The 17482-nt window shown below is 44.2% G+C and overlaps 1 protein-coding gene across 1 annotated transcript in view; it reads left to right on the top strand.

The window, feature by feature from the left end:
- Positions 1 to 17482, top strand: part of LOC144769611 (uncharacterized) — a 248238-nt gene that overhangs the window by 177962 nt on the left and 52794 nt on the right. Inside the window, exons 66-72 of the mRNA XM_078653774.1 lie at positions 3542 to 3828; positions 5061 to 5335; positions 5705 to 6297; positions 8726 to 9293; positions 10489 to 11087; positions 15903 to 16458; positions 16827 to 17026. Coding sequence (XP_078509900.1) covers positions 3542 to 3828; positions 5061 to 5335; positions 5705 to 6297; positions 8726 to 9293; positions 10489 to 11087; positions 15903 to 16458; positions 16827 to 17026 — 3078 coding nt within the window. The remainder of the gene's footprint in view (positions 1 to 3541; positions 3829 to 5060; positions 5336 to 5704; positions 6298 to 8725; positions 9294 to 10488; positions 11088 to 15902; positions 16459 to 16826; positions 17027 to 17482) is intronic.

Below are 17482 nucleotides of genomic sequence, written 5' to 3' on the forward strand. Positions count from 1 at the left end.
TTATTACATGCTTGAACATAGAGCCCCAATTGTATATACTGCAGCTGCCAACCGTGGCTGAGTTACTGAACCCAGAATCAGCAATGCTGTTCAGTGACCAGCATCATACTCTTACTGCAGAAATAAAATAAAGCCTTCAACTCTCTCCAATGCATTACTTTATATCTCATCCTATACATCTGTAAATATATCCTCTACTTCAACTCTGACTCATCCCAAACTTCATTGTGCTACTATGATCTTCCTAATAAGCATTTCTAGACTCTTCCTTCCTCTACTCCTCCTCTGGCTCATCCAAAACCTCATTTTACTTCTATGAACTCCCAAATAACATGTTCTAGACTCTTCCCTCCACTATCTATCCTTTGTCCTCTTAAATCCAACTAACAGACTCACATTAACAACTTATATTTCCCTATACTAATATATCACTAACCCTTTTTTGGGCTCCAGAGTAGCATGCTACTTGCCGAAAAAGCGCTACAACACCTGGTCAGGAGTAGTAAGCGCTACATGAATGCAATTAAAATTATATTTACCATACATGGCCAATTTATGCTGTTGCTAAGTACACCTGTCCTGAATGATGGCTTGTCTATTCAGCATCACTGCTTACTTATCCTTCCGGGTGGACAGTGGAGCAGTTTTAATGACATCAGTGCAGTCTGGAGAGTTCTGAGAATCCTTAATTTCCAAAGGTTCCTAATATGAGCAGTCAAATACACATATATCTTCTCTATCTAGAAGTTGCAACTACGATACTAGCGACCTAGCTTGTAAAGCAGGTGTAACCAAGGTTATAACTGTGAACCTAGAATTGAGACTGAAAGATATCACACCTGAGGGATAGCTTTTGGCGTTTAAGGCCTGAACTTTTAAAAATGCTGTCACACAAAGAGACATGCATGATAGCTCCTTCGTGTCTATGAGCTATGTTACCTGTAGAATAACACTTGTGTAAATGGTCTAAACATATTACCTGTTTACACCTTGATGAAATACTATGCTTTCTGAAGTCTGCTTGTGTAATTATTTTTGTAATCAGGATAGCTTTGCCCTGATGGTTGGACTCCAACCTAAGGAAATGCTCTATGAAGATCAGTGGATCTCAGCACTAGAATTATGCTTGCCAGCGGTTGCAGGTGGTGGCCGCACCAGCACTATTTATTGTGATCAGGACTTTTTTTCACATGAACAAATGTATCACACTTTGACCCACAGCAAAAAAGAAAGAAGCAGAGCGGATAGGAAAGACATAACAAAGGCAGCTTCCAAGCCAATGTCCTTTGAGGTCCTAGTCAAGCAAGGAATCTGGCACCTTGGCCACTGTCTGGAATGTGAAATATAGCAATATTGGGTAACACTAAAGTTCGAAGGCCGCAGTACTTATCTTTTTTTTAACACATTAAGCATTGCTAACCTGGGTGACAGCTCTGATGTCGGAGGCCTAAAACTGTAAAATATGCGTTTTCAGAGGAAAGATGGGCTGTCCCACATTTGAGCCGGTAAAATGGCGAGCCACTCTGGCGTGGCTACGTCGCACTGATTGTCCCTGCACGTTAATAAACAGCGCAGACTGGGGCGCCAGCTACAGTCCTTACTTTAATGACATCTCACCCACAGGTCCCATCTCAGTTACCTTCGTACTGGGCTGGCTCCGCCTCCCCTCCCCCTGAGCCCGAGCGCTGCCCGGGAGACTTTCCATCGCACTTCCCAAAGTCACATCAAAATGACAAAACATCACAACCAATTCCACTCGGCCAAAGCCGAGGAGAAGGAAGTCTAAGTTTCCACTGTAATTAACCCTATCCTCGTTAAGATAATTATGATCAAGCTCCCTGTCACATCTAATTTCGTGGCCTCGTTGCCTATGGCTCACGCTTCACCCTCATTAGCTTACAGAAGACGGAAAAAAATGAAACTGGCAACTCGCCCCCTCCCTCCCCCCGCCCTTTCAAAACGATTTAGGGCCGTCTCTAGCCAGTCCCTCAAAATCTCTGGTGAATGGTGCGAATCGGAGCTTTGTCGTCAACACTTCACGCCCGTTCACGCACCCCTTGGTGCCAGGCGGCTCCATGTTTTGCTTTTAGGGCGTCTCTCCCTCACATATGTGCGCCACAAGTGAGTGTTATTATCTGCAGGCTGAAGTCTGAAAGCAACCTTGACAGTAAGCGCCTGTTCACGTTGTTTACTTGTGTTTTTTTCCATCTAAGATTTATATGCTAAGAGGTACAGACTTCAATCGCTCTCACGTCCTTAAGGGGGTGGGTTCTCATGGCAGGGCTGTGCTGTGCTTGTCTGCGTCAGAGGGGGTCGGTGTGGCTTGGAGTCTTCTGCCCTCCCCCATAGAGGCCTACCATCTAGATTCAGGGAGTAGGTAGTCTCAGCCAATCAGCAGCGAGACATAATGACGAAGGACAACGGTCACCTACTCAGGTCCCAGGATAGAGGTGGGAAAGCGACTCCTGGCCTGCATGTTTTCTTTTTTGGATGTGTCAAGCTTCAGGAACGATAGTATGTTGCCCCAAACCACTGAGCATGCCCTTGCTTTACAGGAGGTAATCTTGGGCTCAGGTGGATATTTCCCAACATAGACGTACGTTTCACAGTCCACGCTTTTCTTTGAACTTTGCTACAAACGTGCTGGAGAGTTTGCTCACTTGCACTGGCTCGCATAGCCTGAAATCACTGTAAAAAGTCGACTCATTAATACAGAGTTTTGCAAGCCGTGGTAATTCTTGTTACACAAAAAACACTTCACAGGGAGGAAGATGTCTTTCAGTGTCAATTAATGACCTGTGAAGTTGTACAAAGGCCTTCTCATTTCTGGCCTTGGGAAATGGATCCAAAAACAAAACAGTGGGGCCAGGGCCGGAGACATGGACAGCGGGAGGGGGGTGGGGCGGGAACGGGCATAAGGACAGCGGGAGGAGGGCGGGAACGGGCATACGGACAGCGGGAGGAGGGCGGGAGCGGGAACGGGCACACGGACAGCGAGAGGAGGGCGGGAGCGGGAACGGGCACACGGACAGCGGGAGAGGAGCACTCACCAGGACTTCTTCCGGTGGCAGTCGGCCGCGGAATGAGCAAATGAAACCTCGACGACCCAAAAAATAAACCCCGCCCACCGCGGCACTGACGTCCTAAAAGGGGCTGGATGAGAAAAACATCCCAGGAACGCCCATGAATCGCCTCGGTGAATGACGGACGCCTCTGTCTTCCAATGGCTAGCCTCCATTTATGGAGCTAGCCAATGGAAGACAGAGGCGGGAATAAGCCACATATTATTCTCAAAAGTTTTCGCCTTGCAAAAGTCTGCTACGCAGCTTTCGGCAAGGCGAAACCTAAAAAAGTGGTGAGTCAGCACTTTAATGACTTAACCAAGAAATATTGGAGGCCACGTGCCCTTAATTGACTCTAATTACCTACTAAATGATATTTTAAAAGCAGACGTTGGTAGTTACAACGTGATTGATTTACATTTGGCTCTTGTTGCTTTTAAAGTTCGTGATCTGTCAAAGGGATATTTTATGTCTTTCAGATCAATGGAGTCAAGACCAGACTCCCAGCCTTGATGGGGTCTCTTGGAACCGTCACAGCGGCCAAGAGCGCCATCTCTGTGGACACAGCCTTCGGGGTCCGCATCCAGTACAACGGGGTAAACACAGTCACAGTACAAGTTGGGCCCCAGTACCAGAACCAAGTGCGGGGGATGTGTGGCAACTACAACGGGAACCCCAAGGACGACAAGAAGAAGCCGGATGGAACTCTTGCGCGCAACGATGCAGAGTTTGGGAACTCCTGGAAAGCAGACATCGATTCAGCAGGGTGAGCCAATTTACGTCTTAACTTTCAGAAAAGAAACACCAAAATATATGCAACATTCTGTGGGTTGTGGAAGTGTTTGTTGGTTTTTCTGTTCCTTGCAGGTAAGTGATATTTTTGTCCCAAATATGTAAAATTAAAATGACCTTAAATACCGCAATACCGATGTCAGGTAATACGTTTTATGATATACTGAGGCACTTGTGACGTTTAGAGGAAATAAATGGTAGATGAAACAGGGGGCAGTGAAATGTATAGTGAATAATATACAGCATAGTCAGTAGGAGCTGCTCATGAAATGTTCATAAAAAGCATGAATGAATGAATGAGCAAAGCCAGTGTGTAAAGCCCTCTGTAATCCTGAAAGTGCTTCCAGGCGCTGGGTAGAGATTGGACAAGCTATTGAATGTGGGTCCTATTATTGGGATATGGAGGCATCCCGGAGACCCGCACAAGAAACCGCAATCACTGAAATATGGATGATGTCAACTTCACAGCACCAAAAGTGCTGTACAAAAAACATGTGTTCAGTGCACCTCAGTAACCACCAGGGCCCAAAGGGGACTCGGCAAGGCGGTGATCACTAGTTAAGAGGCACAGAGCCCTAGCGCGAGCATCATCCACTACCTGCCTAGCCAGGGGTGCAGGACAAGCCCCCCTTCTGTGCAGACCCTTCCATGCTCTGCAAGGGGCAGACCAAAGGGGTAACTCCCAGGGTGGCAACTTTTGAATGAGTATGTGCCATCTGTGTCACTAAGCTTTACTGCTTCACATACCGCTGCACTACGGGCATGGTGCCACCCACTGGATGCTGTGGATGCCACACACACTCTGATTGTCCCCTGCATTGTGTCCCAGCATCACCCCGTCTTCAGTGTATTAACATAGCCTGCCCTGCTCCCCGCTGGGACTCTTTGCAGCTGGGACTCGTTCACTTGGGAAGAGATGAGTAGTAAAATTCCCACTGAATCTTACACTGAAAGTTAAAGAAGTCTGTATTGCTGAGCATTCTGAGCTTGAGAAACAGCCGGAAATGGGAGCAATCGCAGTGTATAAGTGTCTTTCTAAAGGGGGGGGAGGGGTAAGAGGAGTGTTTGTGAAACAGCCATGGTCGTGGTTTGCTGGCAATCATTGAAATGGATGCATCTTTCCTCTGTTTGATTTTAACACAAATTCAATTCATATTAAGTCCAAGACTCCTTATATTTAAGTTTCATTCTCTCTTCTCCCCTCAGGTGTGAGGATGATACAGGTGTAACCAGCTCCAACGGCACCTGCACCAATCTGGGAGCCATCGAGGCACAGTGCAGGATCATCACCCGCCCATCAGGCCCCTTCGATGAGTGCCAGTGGCACGAGGACGCGGAACCATTTGTGGCCTCTTGTGTGTATGACCTCTGCTTCTACGGCACCAACAAGGGGATGCTCTGCACAGCTGTCCAGGCCTACGAGGACATCTGTAACCTTCACAGCTTGGTGATTCCAGACTGGAAGGCGGAGCTGCAATGTGGTAGGTCTACAGCTCTGTGCACAGCTTTAGATAGGCTTTAGATATTTGGCATAGCTTTTTCCAGTAATTCCTTTCTCAGTAGTAGGAAGGATAAAGATAAACAGTGAGCAATATCAGCAAATGTTGCTAAATTGCAATGTGTGTTTCAAATGTTTTTTTCAATTCTATAGAGAAATCTAATTTGTGTTCCTTAGAAGCATTTGAATCTCAGCCATTTTTGAAAATCTTGGTACCTGAATGTACCTTGAACAGGATGTTCAAAGAAAAATTAAATTCAGCAGTATGCAACGCATTGCTCTTGATTTACTGCACGCCCATTGCTTAAACTAGTAACAATTAAATTATTCTACCTGCTTTTATTTTCCACAGATGACAACTGCCCTGACAACAGCCACTATGAACTGTTTGGCACTGGCTGCCCAACCACCTGCCGCAACCTTCATCAAACTGTCATGTGCGCCGCAGAGAGCGTGGATGGATGTTTCTGTGATGAAGGGTTTGCTCTTCACTCTGGCCTCTGTATCCCTGTAAGTCAGTGTGGCTGCACCATGGATGGGGTCTACTACAACCTGGGAGATGAGGTCTTCCTAACAGATACCTGCAGCCAGAAATGCACCTGTAATGCACAACAGATGGTGTGTGAGGTCCACACATGTGCCGCCCTAGAAGAATGCAAAGTTGTGAGCGAAATCAGGAAGTGCTACCCTGTTGAAAGTGGTATCTGCGGGGCCTCTGGTGACCTTCACTATCGCACCTTTGATGGAGTGGCTTTTGACTATCAGGGAACCTGCAGGTACACCCTCAGCAAGACCAGCTCACAGGCAGGCACTCTAAATGACTTCAGCATCATGGTGCAAAACGAGCACCGATCATCACCAGTGGTGGCCTGGACTCGAAGAGTGGAAGTAAATGTCTATGGAGAGAAGATTTCTATAGCAAGTGGAGAACATGGCATAGTTGAGGTAAGATGATATTTGTTTAGGTAATGTTATTTGTTCTTCTCAGCTAACTAACTTGATGACTCTTTCTTAATCTTAGATCCAAGCAGCTATTACGAAAACATTTAAGACCAATAGCAAGAATGGAAGATATATAGATTTGTAAAGTGCTCCTCAGGTGGCACTAGTTATCAGACTGTTTCAACACAATGAGAAATACATCTAATGAACTGATATCTAGGTCTGGTCACTGTGCCAGTCATCAGCGAGCAGGCTAAAAAACAATTGTCATCTTTATGAGCAGGAAAAACATACGGTCACGCTCCTGCACATTTGTCCATTGCAGAATGCCATTAAGGAAAATGCTGGGTGCTTAACGAACATATCCATGTATTATAGCTGGATGTACGTATATTTATGCACTTCTCAGCAAGTCTTCAGTGACCACAACAATGACATTTTTTTTGCATATTAAACAGCATCTTAAGTAGGCCTGGGCGGTGAACTTCGCTCCGTTCGTGGAGTTTCCAGAGTACTCTGCACTCCGCACTCTGAAAAGCTCGCAGAGTGCAGAAAACTGCTCTTCACGATGTACAGCAGAGTTTTTTACCCTCTCGCGGTTGCGAGCGGTATGTTCGCGATTGCGAACAGTAAGTTCGCGAGCGCGAGCTGCCGCTCAGATAGAATTTCTACCCGCGGGGCAGGAAAACCAGCACAAACTGTAGTTTGCACTTCGCTGAGTTTTTTTGTAACTTTGCTGAGTTCCACGTAGCAAAACTCCGCGAACTATGCCCAGTCCTAATAATAAGCACCATTGAACATTGAATTACAAATATGAGAAGCATAACAAAAACACAGAGTATTTACAGCTATGGTCAGCCAGAGCATAAACTAAGAACATGGCACCTGAGCAAACAAATTACCACAATGCACCACTCATTTATAGGTATGCTCCTTTGGTGTTAGATACTGCTTTTTCCTGCCTAAATTTCTGCAAAATGCTTCTAACCGATCACCATAGACAACAATAGGAAAGATTGTCTGTTGACTGTTACGCTTTATTGCTAGTCGTTTATAATCAAGTGTGAACCAGGCCTCGCAGATGATGCTGAACATCAGAGGGTGATCACCAGACATGGCCATGGGCCACATTAGACGCTTCCTTCATGTCACATATGAGGAGGATTTTGAAGGGGAGGGACTTGAGCTTTCACCATGAACATTGCTTGAAGCAGAAATTTGAAAAGCAAATTATTTTTCCACCAATTGTGGAAGTACCCTGCAAGATCTTCCACACATAAACTGTAGATATCTAGAGACGTTTTTTTAAGAAGCTATAGAATAGTCTTACACATATAAATAATGCCACAGAACAAGATTGTGCAATATGTTCCCGAAATGCTGGATATAAACTAAAGGAATGGAAGCTAAAATAGTAGTTTAAATACACTTATCAATTTCGGACAACTGATCACACTACTGTAATATTCTCCAGAAATTTGTATTTTCTAATACAGATTTTTAAAGACTGATCGGTATATGTTTTTTAAAAATTGTCTCCACAATATCTCAAGCAGATTGATTATTTTGGCCAACTGGATGGATAAAGCAATATCCCTTTCAGGCTTGATCATGCTCTGAAGTCGATATTGACCTGTAGATTACCTCTAGAACTACTCCATCAATTTACTTAACATAGGTCATTATGATCATAGTGACCGTTCTTCACCTAAACTACTTCATCCAGTTGTAGATTGTGTTAAGGTAATCAATTAAACTGCGGCGTCACTGAAGTATTGAAACAGCTGACAACATGTGCATACGTCTCAGTAGTGGAAGCTGGCATGTAGGGTTTACCAAAAAGCCCAAACCTGTGAGGAAAAACACACAGGGGCAATGAACAGTTAAGAAACAGAGACAAAGTGAACTCAGATAACTGAGATAATAACGTTCATCATTACCTTTGACAACGGAACAGATTTTTAAATTAAAAAACAATGTTGGCTGAGTAACAGACAAAGATAACTGTGAAACAGAAATCGCATGCATAAAGAGTAGGTACAGGTTATCTCAATGACTCAACCCTTTGGGCCACTTTAATATCCCTTCATGTATGCCACTCCCCTGAGAGAAACCCAATAATACTCTTCTTTAATCTGTTATGTAGGACATTGAAATCACCACTCTCAAGTCATCAACAACATAACTTTATAGTTCAGTGTACATCTGACTATTGGAGATAGGCTAAAAGGTGAAAAGGTGCAGAGCCATAATTGTACATGAAAAATATGTAAGGATGAAAATGTTAATTTTAGTATGTTTAGCATGATTAAGGCATTGGCTATAGTATTTTTAGGCAGACAGAACATCAACCATGTAGAAGAAGTGTTTAATTTAAACCACTGTTACATAATCATATATTTTGATGTAATGTTTTTAAAATTAATTTCAGATGAATGGCTCTGGGTGTAATCTCCCAATTTCCAGTCAATCTGGGAAGATCCAGGTCTATTACAGTGGCTCCTCTGCAGTTATTCAGACAGACTTTGGACTTTTGGTGTCCTTCGACTGGATGGATCATGTAGCTGTGCAGGTGCCTGCAGCATACTCTGGTTCTCTTGCTGGCCTTTGTGGAAACTTCAATGGGAACAACAGTGATGACTTTAGGGTTCCTGCTGGATCTCTGGTGGAAAGTGTGGTCACCTTTGGAAACAGCTGGAAGGAAGATGGTGAAGGCTCTCCTTTCAATTGCATAGACACTGACAATCCACCAGTGTGTGGTGTGGATATGGTATCTCAATTCAGCAACCAGAACTATTGTGGAATCATGAAAGATCCAATGGGTCCTTTTAACAACAGCATCAATCCTGACACTGAGGTCTACTTCAAGAACTGTGTTTATGACATGTGTGGAACTGATGGTGACCATCAGGCCCTCTGTGAAATTGTGAAAAATTATGCCCACCATTGCCAGAGTCATGGTATTGCCATCCGGCCATGGAGGAGCCTTCTAGGTTGTGGTAAGTAGGTTTATTTTCCACATATTCAGTACGTTGGTAGTCCTGCCTACTCAACAACTTTTATGAACAACAGCAACAGTGGAGTTTCAGATGGAGTTACATTTTCACAGTTTACCATTATGCAATTTGCATATTCATCATACAAGATCTACATCCAAACACTAAATCATCTTTTCCCAGAATAAATATATGGACTAATTGGGAAGCCAATGCAATTTACTTTGTCACTGTGACTTAGAACATATCTAGGAACATTTTAAATTCCTACAAGCAAAATACAGGCAGCTCTAAAGGCAACAGTTCCTTCTCCAATACAATTGGTATTCTAAGTAGTTGATACTCTCAAGTCTATACCAAGATGACGTGGAGCCAACCTACTTTTAATATTTCCAGAGACATGAAGTAGTCACCCATCATTCTGGAAATAGTTTCCAGTTTATCAAGATTCCCTCAAAAAAGATTGAGATTTCCATCTGAATCCAATATATGCCATATTGCAAATATTCTGGAAAACGTTCAGATTTTTGCCTTATGCTTCCTTAACAATCATTCCATGCCTACGTGGGCAACAGAAGCTCCCCATGTATGAATACCTATTGAAAGGGTCCTTATGTTCCTATGTGTGTGAAGTAGGCCACCAGTTCTAAATTTGTCACAAGTACACCTATGTAGGACATAATACTAGACACGGGTGATAATTTTCTGGCAGACACAATGGTTTGTTTATTAGATTTCAAAGAAAAGAAAATACTGGTCTCCTTTGTGCTTGAGGAAACATACACACCTTTCCTTGCTTCACATGCTGCTTGGATAACAAGAAAAAAATCATTGAGGTTGGCCAACTTTATGACTGAATTACAACTGTAACTCTGTAAAAATATTTCACTGTTGATTTTAAATTCTGAACATTTTTATTACTTTTAGCTTTTGCAAGATTAATATTAAGGTTGTACTTGTTGATGGATTGTATTAACCCATCAGACAAGAAAATTTGATTTATTGTATACCATGCTATATCATACCTTACCTGACATATTGTACTATATACTACAAATGCATTTACATAACTATAGATATATGTGTATGTCTGATTATGATTGAAGTTGGTTGGCAAATTGTGTTAAACTAGCTGTAAAGTTGCCTCCAGTAGTATGCCTCTGGTTAAAGTGCCTCTATTTCGTTTCTTTTTCTGCAGAGTTGAACTGTTCCAGTAACCAGCAGTATGAGCTGTATGGATCTTCATGCCCAGTCACATGTGCAAACACTACTGTGCCAGCTACCTGTCTTACTCCACATTTGGAAGCATGCCAATGTATGACTGGGTTTGTGCTCAGTGGTATGGACTGTGTAGCTCAAAATCAATGTGGTTGCACAGACAATGGAAGATATTACCATGCTGAGGAAACTTTCTGGAAAAAAGACAACTGCCAGACATTTTGCAGGTGTGATGGCATAACTGGGCTTGTCCAGTGCTCAAACTCTCCATGCACAAATGGGAAAATATGCACCACCATCAAGGGTATCTATGGCTGCCATACGCCACCCGATGGCATCTGTCGAGCCACGAAGGACTTGCACTACACCAGCTTTGATGGGAGAAGGTTTGACTTCCATGGCACATGCAAATACATCTTGTCTGAGTACAGTGGAGTGATAGGAGATCTGCCCTTCTTCAGAGTTGAGTTGAAGAATAAGCAAAGCCAAGTCCTTCAGTCGGCCATATCAACAGGGGTCTTTGTCACCTTGAACCAGATGCAGATACATCTCCAGAGTGGCAGAAGGTCTACTGTCAAGGTAAATATGAATGGGTTGTAACTCAGAAAAGCTAGACAACACAAATTAACAAATATAAAAAGAGAAAGTCTATATTTTCTGCTGAATGTTGATTACATTTATGTATTTTTCTGAGAATTAAAAAAACCCAAAGATATTTCTGAACATCTATGAACATAAAACACAAATGCAATGCTTGCATCCAGTGCAACCCACTCGTGTCATATAGTTGAGTACCAAAGTTTTAAATACTGCACTTGACGTTGTGATAGGACAGACTCTATTATCCGTCTTACTTCCCGTATGATTCCTGGCAAAAACACATTTATTGCTATTTGCTCATTGTTTGGCCGCATAAAAGGAAGAGCATTACATACTAAAAACACGCGTTGACAGTGCCTTGAAGGATTATCTTCAGCTCACATCAGTTTGAAGTTTGAAGTTTATTGGTTTGTATAGCGCTGACTCACCCATGAGGGTATCTCTGCGCTTGGGATGGAACGAATGCCAGAAAACAGAAATGAGAAAAGATGAGTTTTTAGCAGCTATTCAACTATCTCTATCAGAAATTCAACTGGACTGTATCAGTCAGAGGAGTAATGGGAACGCGCTGGCAGTGGAGAAATATATCCCTAAATCAGCTGTAGTTTTACTTCCTAATGGCTAACAGGTTTGTGAAATATGGCTGAGGAATATGGGCCTGTATTACTGATAGGGTGCACTTTTCCTGTTTGCACCATGGTGCACATTTAAACAGGTGCGCTTGGCTTAATCAGGGAAAGTGAGCCCTATTATGGTGAATGTGCTACCCTCAAAAGACCCGGGAGCTTGCACTGCCCTGGAAGCAGCCCGTTCATCTGAAAAAAGGAGCGGCTGCTTCATAACCATTCTGTGTCTCACAGTGCAGGCGGTAACCCCCCTGCACTTTGAAGAGGGATTAGAGATGCTCTTGCAGGCATGTGTAGTGACTGACTGCACCTGCCTCCTGGGTGATATTTAGGGGCATTGGTGGGACACCCTTCAGAGAGCTTCCTTCAGGAGATCCACTGACTGTGGGTACATTTTTTGTGGCGCTCTGTGAGGGCACCTCCTAAGGGCCTGTTTTGTTCAATGCCCATGTTTTAATATGGTGCGGGTGCATAGGCAAAGAGATTTCTGAATTTGCAAGCGGCATATCCTCCATTGGAAATGAGGGCACACCCTTTCAAGATAGCGCTGGGGCTACATGTGCCCCAGGCCTTTCACTACTATAGAAAGGGGCGGACACAAGTCTGCGCCCTAGGAGTGTGCAAAGCGAGTGCACACTCCTTTTGCGCACCCCAGGTCACAATGAATGATATGTCCTCTAGTGAGGTTGAAGTGTTATAGAATTCAATGGTTGTCAAAGCTTTTGATATATGTAGCATGAAATCAAGGGTTCAGGGGTCATTACCAGCACCCCTCACTCTTCAGTGTGGTTGTTGCGGGCGGCAAAGGCACGGACTGACACAGACGGCAAAGTGCCTAGCTACATTACTGGCTTTGTTTCTTTTCACCAGAAGCAAACACGTCCTCTAAGCACATGATAAGCATCAGCAATCCATGATGAGAAACATTGTAAACAATCACATGGAGAGGATGACAATATTGGGAGATAAAGGGCCTCATTTGGGCCCTGTCTAGAGGTCCACCACCTCGCCAGGTCAGCACTGGTTTGAACTTCGGTTGTGGGTTAGCACACACACTTTAATGATACCACAGTTTGCACAATGAAGATGTGACCATAGAGACATATTTATGTGTCATCATATTAAAGTACTTGCAGTGTTCCTTAGTAAAGAATCTCAGTCAAAAAGAAAGCCCACTTAATGTATGTAAGTGGCTATGGTGACATGCATGTATGAAAAAGTAAACGTGAAGGGGAAGACACCAAAGTAAATGGGGGATGGGCAAAAGAAAAAATGCAAAAGGGTATTATAGATTAATAATGACTGATTAAAAGAAGGAGATAAATAATGTGATATGGCTACTTCTTAACTGAATTCATTTTCAGGTGATTGATGTAAAAAAAATGATACCAAGTACCACAGTTTTTCTAGATTCAGTACGAAAAAGCAGCATAAAATAAGCATTGGTATTGTCAATAGATTTTTACCAGTAAAAGGCGAGATATTTGTTTGTCAGTCTTTTGCCTTGTTTGTTGTGGCCTTAGTTAATGCCAAAATGGCTGCCAGGGCATTATGATTAATGTGCATTCATTGCGACTCATGGTCCTCGATCTGGGAATTGGTTTTGTGTTAGTGAAAAGCCATTCCATGATGGCCACTAATGCATGCACATTTTTCAGTGTTGGGTTTAAAATAAAGTATGATCTTTTTAGAAAGATAATTTAAAGTAAACAAAGAAAATATGCAGGAGGACAAAAAAGATAACGAGTAGCTAAACAGCAATGTTAATCTGCTGGGAACTCCCTTTAAAATCAGGAAATGTGATGGGGAATTGAACCACTGAGTGTTGGGAAAGGAGTGATTGTGGGTTAAAAAGCAGAATTAGAGAGCAGGGGAAAGGGATGAAGGGGAACTAAGGAGATACATGCACTCCCACGGTGGACTGACAAAAGAAAATGAGTCTCATTAAGTCAGTAGTAGAAGGATACAACTTATTCACTCTGAACACTGTCAGACCGAAATAGTCCTGAGCTGGATAAGTATTGAATCAACCACGGAGAACATAGGCGTCCTATTCTGAGCATGGAGCTATTCCCACGCCTCATCTAAGTGTAAATTGTTTGAATATAATAGGTCACCACCATACAGCTAATGGCTGATAAATTAAAGGGGATATAAGAATAACATCAAAGAAGACTAGGGACGGAGATTTGAGTGTGAGCCAGCATATATTAGAAAGCAAGAAAGTATCTCTTCTCTCCTGACAGTAACCCACCTGCCATATTTAGAGATCCCTGTCAAGTAGGCGGGGATCTTTGTCTCTTCAGTAGAGCCTCAGCTGTGACTGCAGCTCCAGTGAAGACACTGAAGCTTTGCCTAAAAGGCACCACGTGTTGTGCATCGAGTTGGCAATGCTTGTTGTTTCTTTTTAACAAAAAAACTCTCAAAGTAAAAAGACAATGGCCATGAGGTTCTTGGGACTGTTCTGCTAGTGCTTGGAAGCCATTTCTTTGAGTCTGTTCGGGACTTCTAGGTTTTTCTTTGCAGCCCTCAATCAATCAAGTAGCATTTATACAGCGTGGCTAATCAGCCCTGGGTATCCAGGTGCTTTGCTTCAGGTATTAGTCCTTTTTGAAGTGGTTCAACGAGGGTGAAGTGTGCAGATGGAGCGGAGAGAGTTCCAAGCTTTGGCTGTGAGATGGGAGAAGGAACATCCTCAGGCACAGCTGCAGCGGAAGTGAGGTGTCTGAACAAGAAAAAGGTGTGCGGAGCAAAGGTTTGTGGTGGGTTGGTGAAGGTCAGGTGGCGGTTCACTTAGTCTGGTCCTTGGTAGTGGAAAGCTTTGTAGGTGTGGGTCATGAGCTGGAACTGGCATCTCTTCTGCACAGGGTAGACAGTGGAAGTCTTCCAGGTGCAGGGTAATGTATGTCTTCTTGGGCAGGTTGAGGATCAGTCTAGCTGCTACGTTCTGGATTGTCTGGAGTCCTTGCATGAGTTCAGTGAAGGTGCTGGCATAGATTGCGTTGCTGTAGTTGAGGCAGCTGGCGATGCTGGCCTGTGTCACAGTTTTTCTTGTGCTGATGGGGAGCCTTCTGAAGACTGTGCGGAGCAAGTAACTGTGTTTAAGCAGGCTGAGGTGACAGAGTTGACCTGACATTTCATGGAGAGTTCACTGTCCAGTATGATGCAGAGGTTGCAGGAATGGTCTTTCAGCATGGGGGTAGGTCTGAGCTCCACTGGCCACAAGGAGTCAGTCCAAAGAGTGGTGTGTCTGCCGAAGATCAGAACTTCTGTTTTGCCGGTGTTGAGTTTCAGGCAGTTGTCTTTTATTCATGTTGAGATGTGCTTCATGCAGTTGTGGAAGTTAGACTTCGTCAAGGTGGGGTTCGCATGCTGACCTTCCTGCTTAGGGTGGATATTCTGAGGTGCACTGACCAAGGGCCCTGTGGCAGATGGGCTGTAGGTCAAAGGTTCCTGCTGCTGAAGCAAGCTGAGTCTCTGCAAAGGAAACCCAGCACTTCCCCAACTTTTTAAAAGATCAAAGAAAGCTTGTGTTTAGTGAACGGGGGGCTCCGACCCTTTTTTGTAGCTGCCTTATAGCTATCCACCAAGCTCTAAATGACCCCTGTAACTTGTAAGACAAAGGTTGTGTAAATAAAATGGTATTTGGGGACCTTTCTTTAGATTTCCCTCACAGGATATTTTTGTACATACTAAAGTACTGCATACAGCAAAACTTATTACCCTAATTCCAAAGGCAGAATAATATCTAAAATAAAAGAAACAAACAGATACCAATAAGTTGTACATTTGCAGGTATTAAGGAGTGATAAAACATGCTGGTTTGGTCTTTAAATGAAAACAGAGTTTTATTGAATTCCCTTGTTTAGCTCAGTAACATTTTTAACTGACGTACTCCACAGGATGTGAATGAACACTGTTATTAGTAATACTTTCAGGCCCCTTCCTCCTCTTCATTCCAGAAAGAAGTGAACACTCTGCGTCTGAACAAGGATGCTTTAAATTTCCTGCTTATTTTCAAGAGGCTGAAGAGACCATGGTTTCTATGGTTATGGGCTGCTGGACGACTTTGTTGGCAAATATGCTTGTTTTGCACAGCTCAAAATACATTGACATTCTATATGCCTTGCTTCTTTCTCTCTTAACTTTCTTTGTTTCTTTCTGTCAGATCAATGGGATAGCTGAGACTCTGCCAGTAAACCTCGATAGCATTGTCATCTTCAGGAGCGGAGCCTATACAGTACTGAGAACCAATTTTGGCCTGACGGTGAACTATGACCTGGTCTACAGTGTCTTTGTCACCCTGTCTGCACAGTACTGGGGCCAAACCAGTGGCTTGTGTGGCAATTTCAATGGCAAGACCACCGATGACTTCACCACTCAAAGTGGCTCTCTAGTCAACCTCGCCTTCACATTTGGTTCCAGCTGGATGTCAGAGGGCGACACTAACTGTGACCACGGCTGCTCAGGTGACTGCCCCGTCTGCAGTGCAGATAAGATGATGGCCTCCAAGCGAGCCTGTTGGATCATCCAAGACCCCAGAGGGCCCTTCTCCTCCTGTCACTCAAAGATCGACCCGGCTCACTACTACTCTGACTGCGTCTACGACCACTGCCTGACTGAAGCGAACAGCACAGTGCTGTGCCAGGCCATTCAGACTTATGCAGCCGTTTGCCAGGCCTCCAACGTGGCCATCAGCAGCTGGAGAAATGGCTCCTTCTGTGGTGAGAGACACATTTTTCTCGTGCCTGAATATTACCAGCAGTAGCGTGTTTGTATATCAGTAGGTAACTGAGAGAGCCACAGGGTTAACGTTAGTCTGCAAGTGCAATGCCTTGTAATGAGGAGGAGGTCTGGGTTGACTGAGGCTTCGGGGTCCCAGTTAGCTAGAGTGAGCTTGCTCTAATGTGTGCAGCCCCACAGTGGAAGCTGCCCGTCACAAAGGAACCAACATGAAATGTCACTTGAGCATTTCCACTTTTTTATTTTCATTTTAGCGTGAAGCTAGAGCACTCTGCTCGAGTCAAGCATTCACACAAACAACTAGCAAGCTGAACTGACCTGTTACTCTTCTTGTGTTGTCTTCCTGCAGGCCTTCAGTGCCCAGTAAACAGTCACTACGAGCTGTGCGGGCCGCAGTGCCATGACACGTGCAATGCCACCTCCCTCCTGCCTCACTGCGGTGCGACCTGCTCCGAGGGCTGCGTCTGTGATGGCGGATACATGAGAAGCGGAGACAGCTGCGTCCGAGCTGAGCAGTGCGGCTGTCAGCACGAGGGGCTCTACTATGACGTGAGTACACCAAGCACCTAGATCCGCAGCAGCAGCGCTCTCCTAGCTACTGCTATGTACTCTTCATCAGGCTTCCATCAACAGCTGGGAGACCCGATGCAAATATGTAACTTCACCTCTTATGTGAGCAATAAAAAACCCAACCAGTCCGCACCCAGGGCAGGCTAATGGGAGGGGCATCGGGGGATAGGGGAATGGAGGTCGTACCTGCCTTTTGCACTCCCAGGGAAATGTTATCTTCAAGAACGGACTGCAGACGCGTGCATGACCCTTCGCACTCCTTGCGGGGATGGGTGCACATTTCACAAACTTGCCATATGAAGGGATGGTGCTCTCATTTGCTTAAGGCCTGGCCCTATGCAAATGAGGGAAGACTTGTGCTGCACTCCCTACACAATATTGTAGATTCTGGTTCACAGATAATTTAAAGCCAAAACCCAAAGAATGCCTAATTAT

The sequence above is a fragment of the Lissotriton helveticus genome, chromosome 7, assembly GCF_964261635.1.
Source record: "Lissotriton helveticus chromosome 7, aLisHel1.1, whole genome shotgun sequence".
NCBI classification, from domain to species: domain Eukaryota; kingdom Metazoa; phylum Chordata; class Amphibia; order Caudata; family Salamandridae; genus Lissotriton; species Lissotriton helveticus.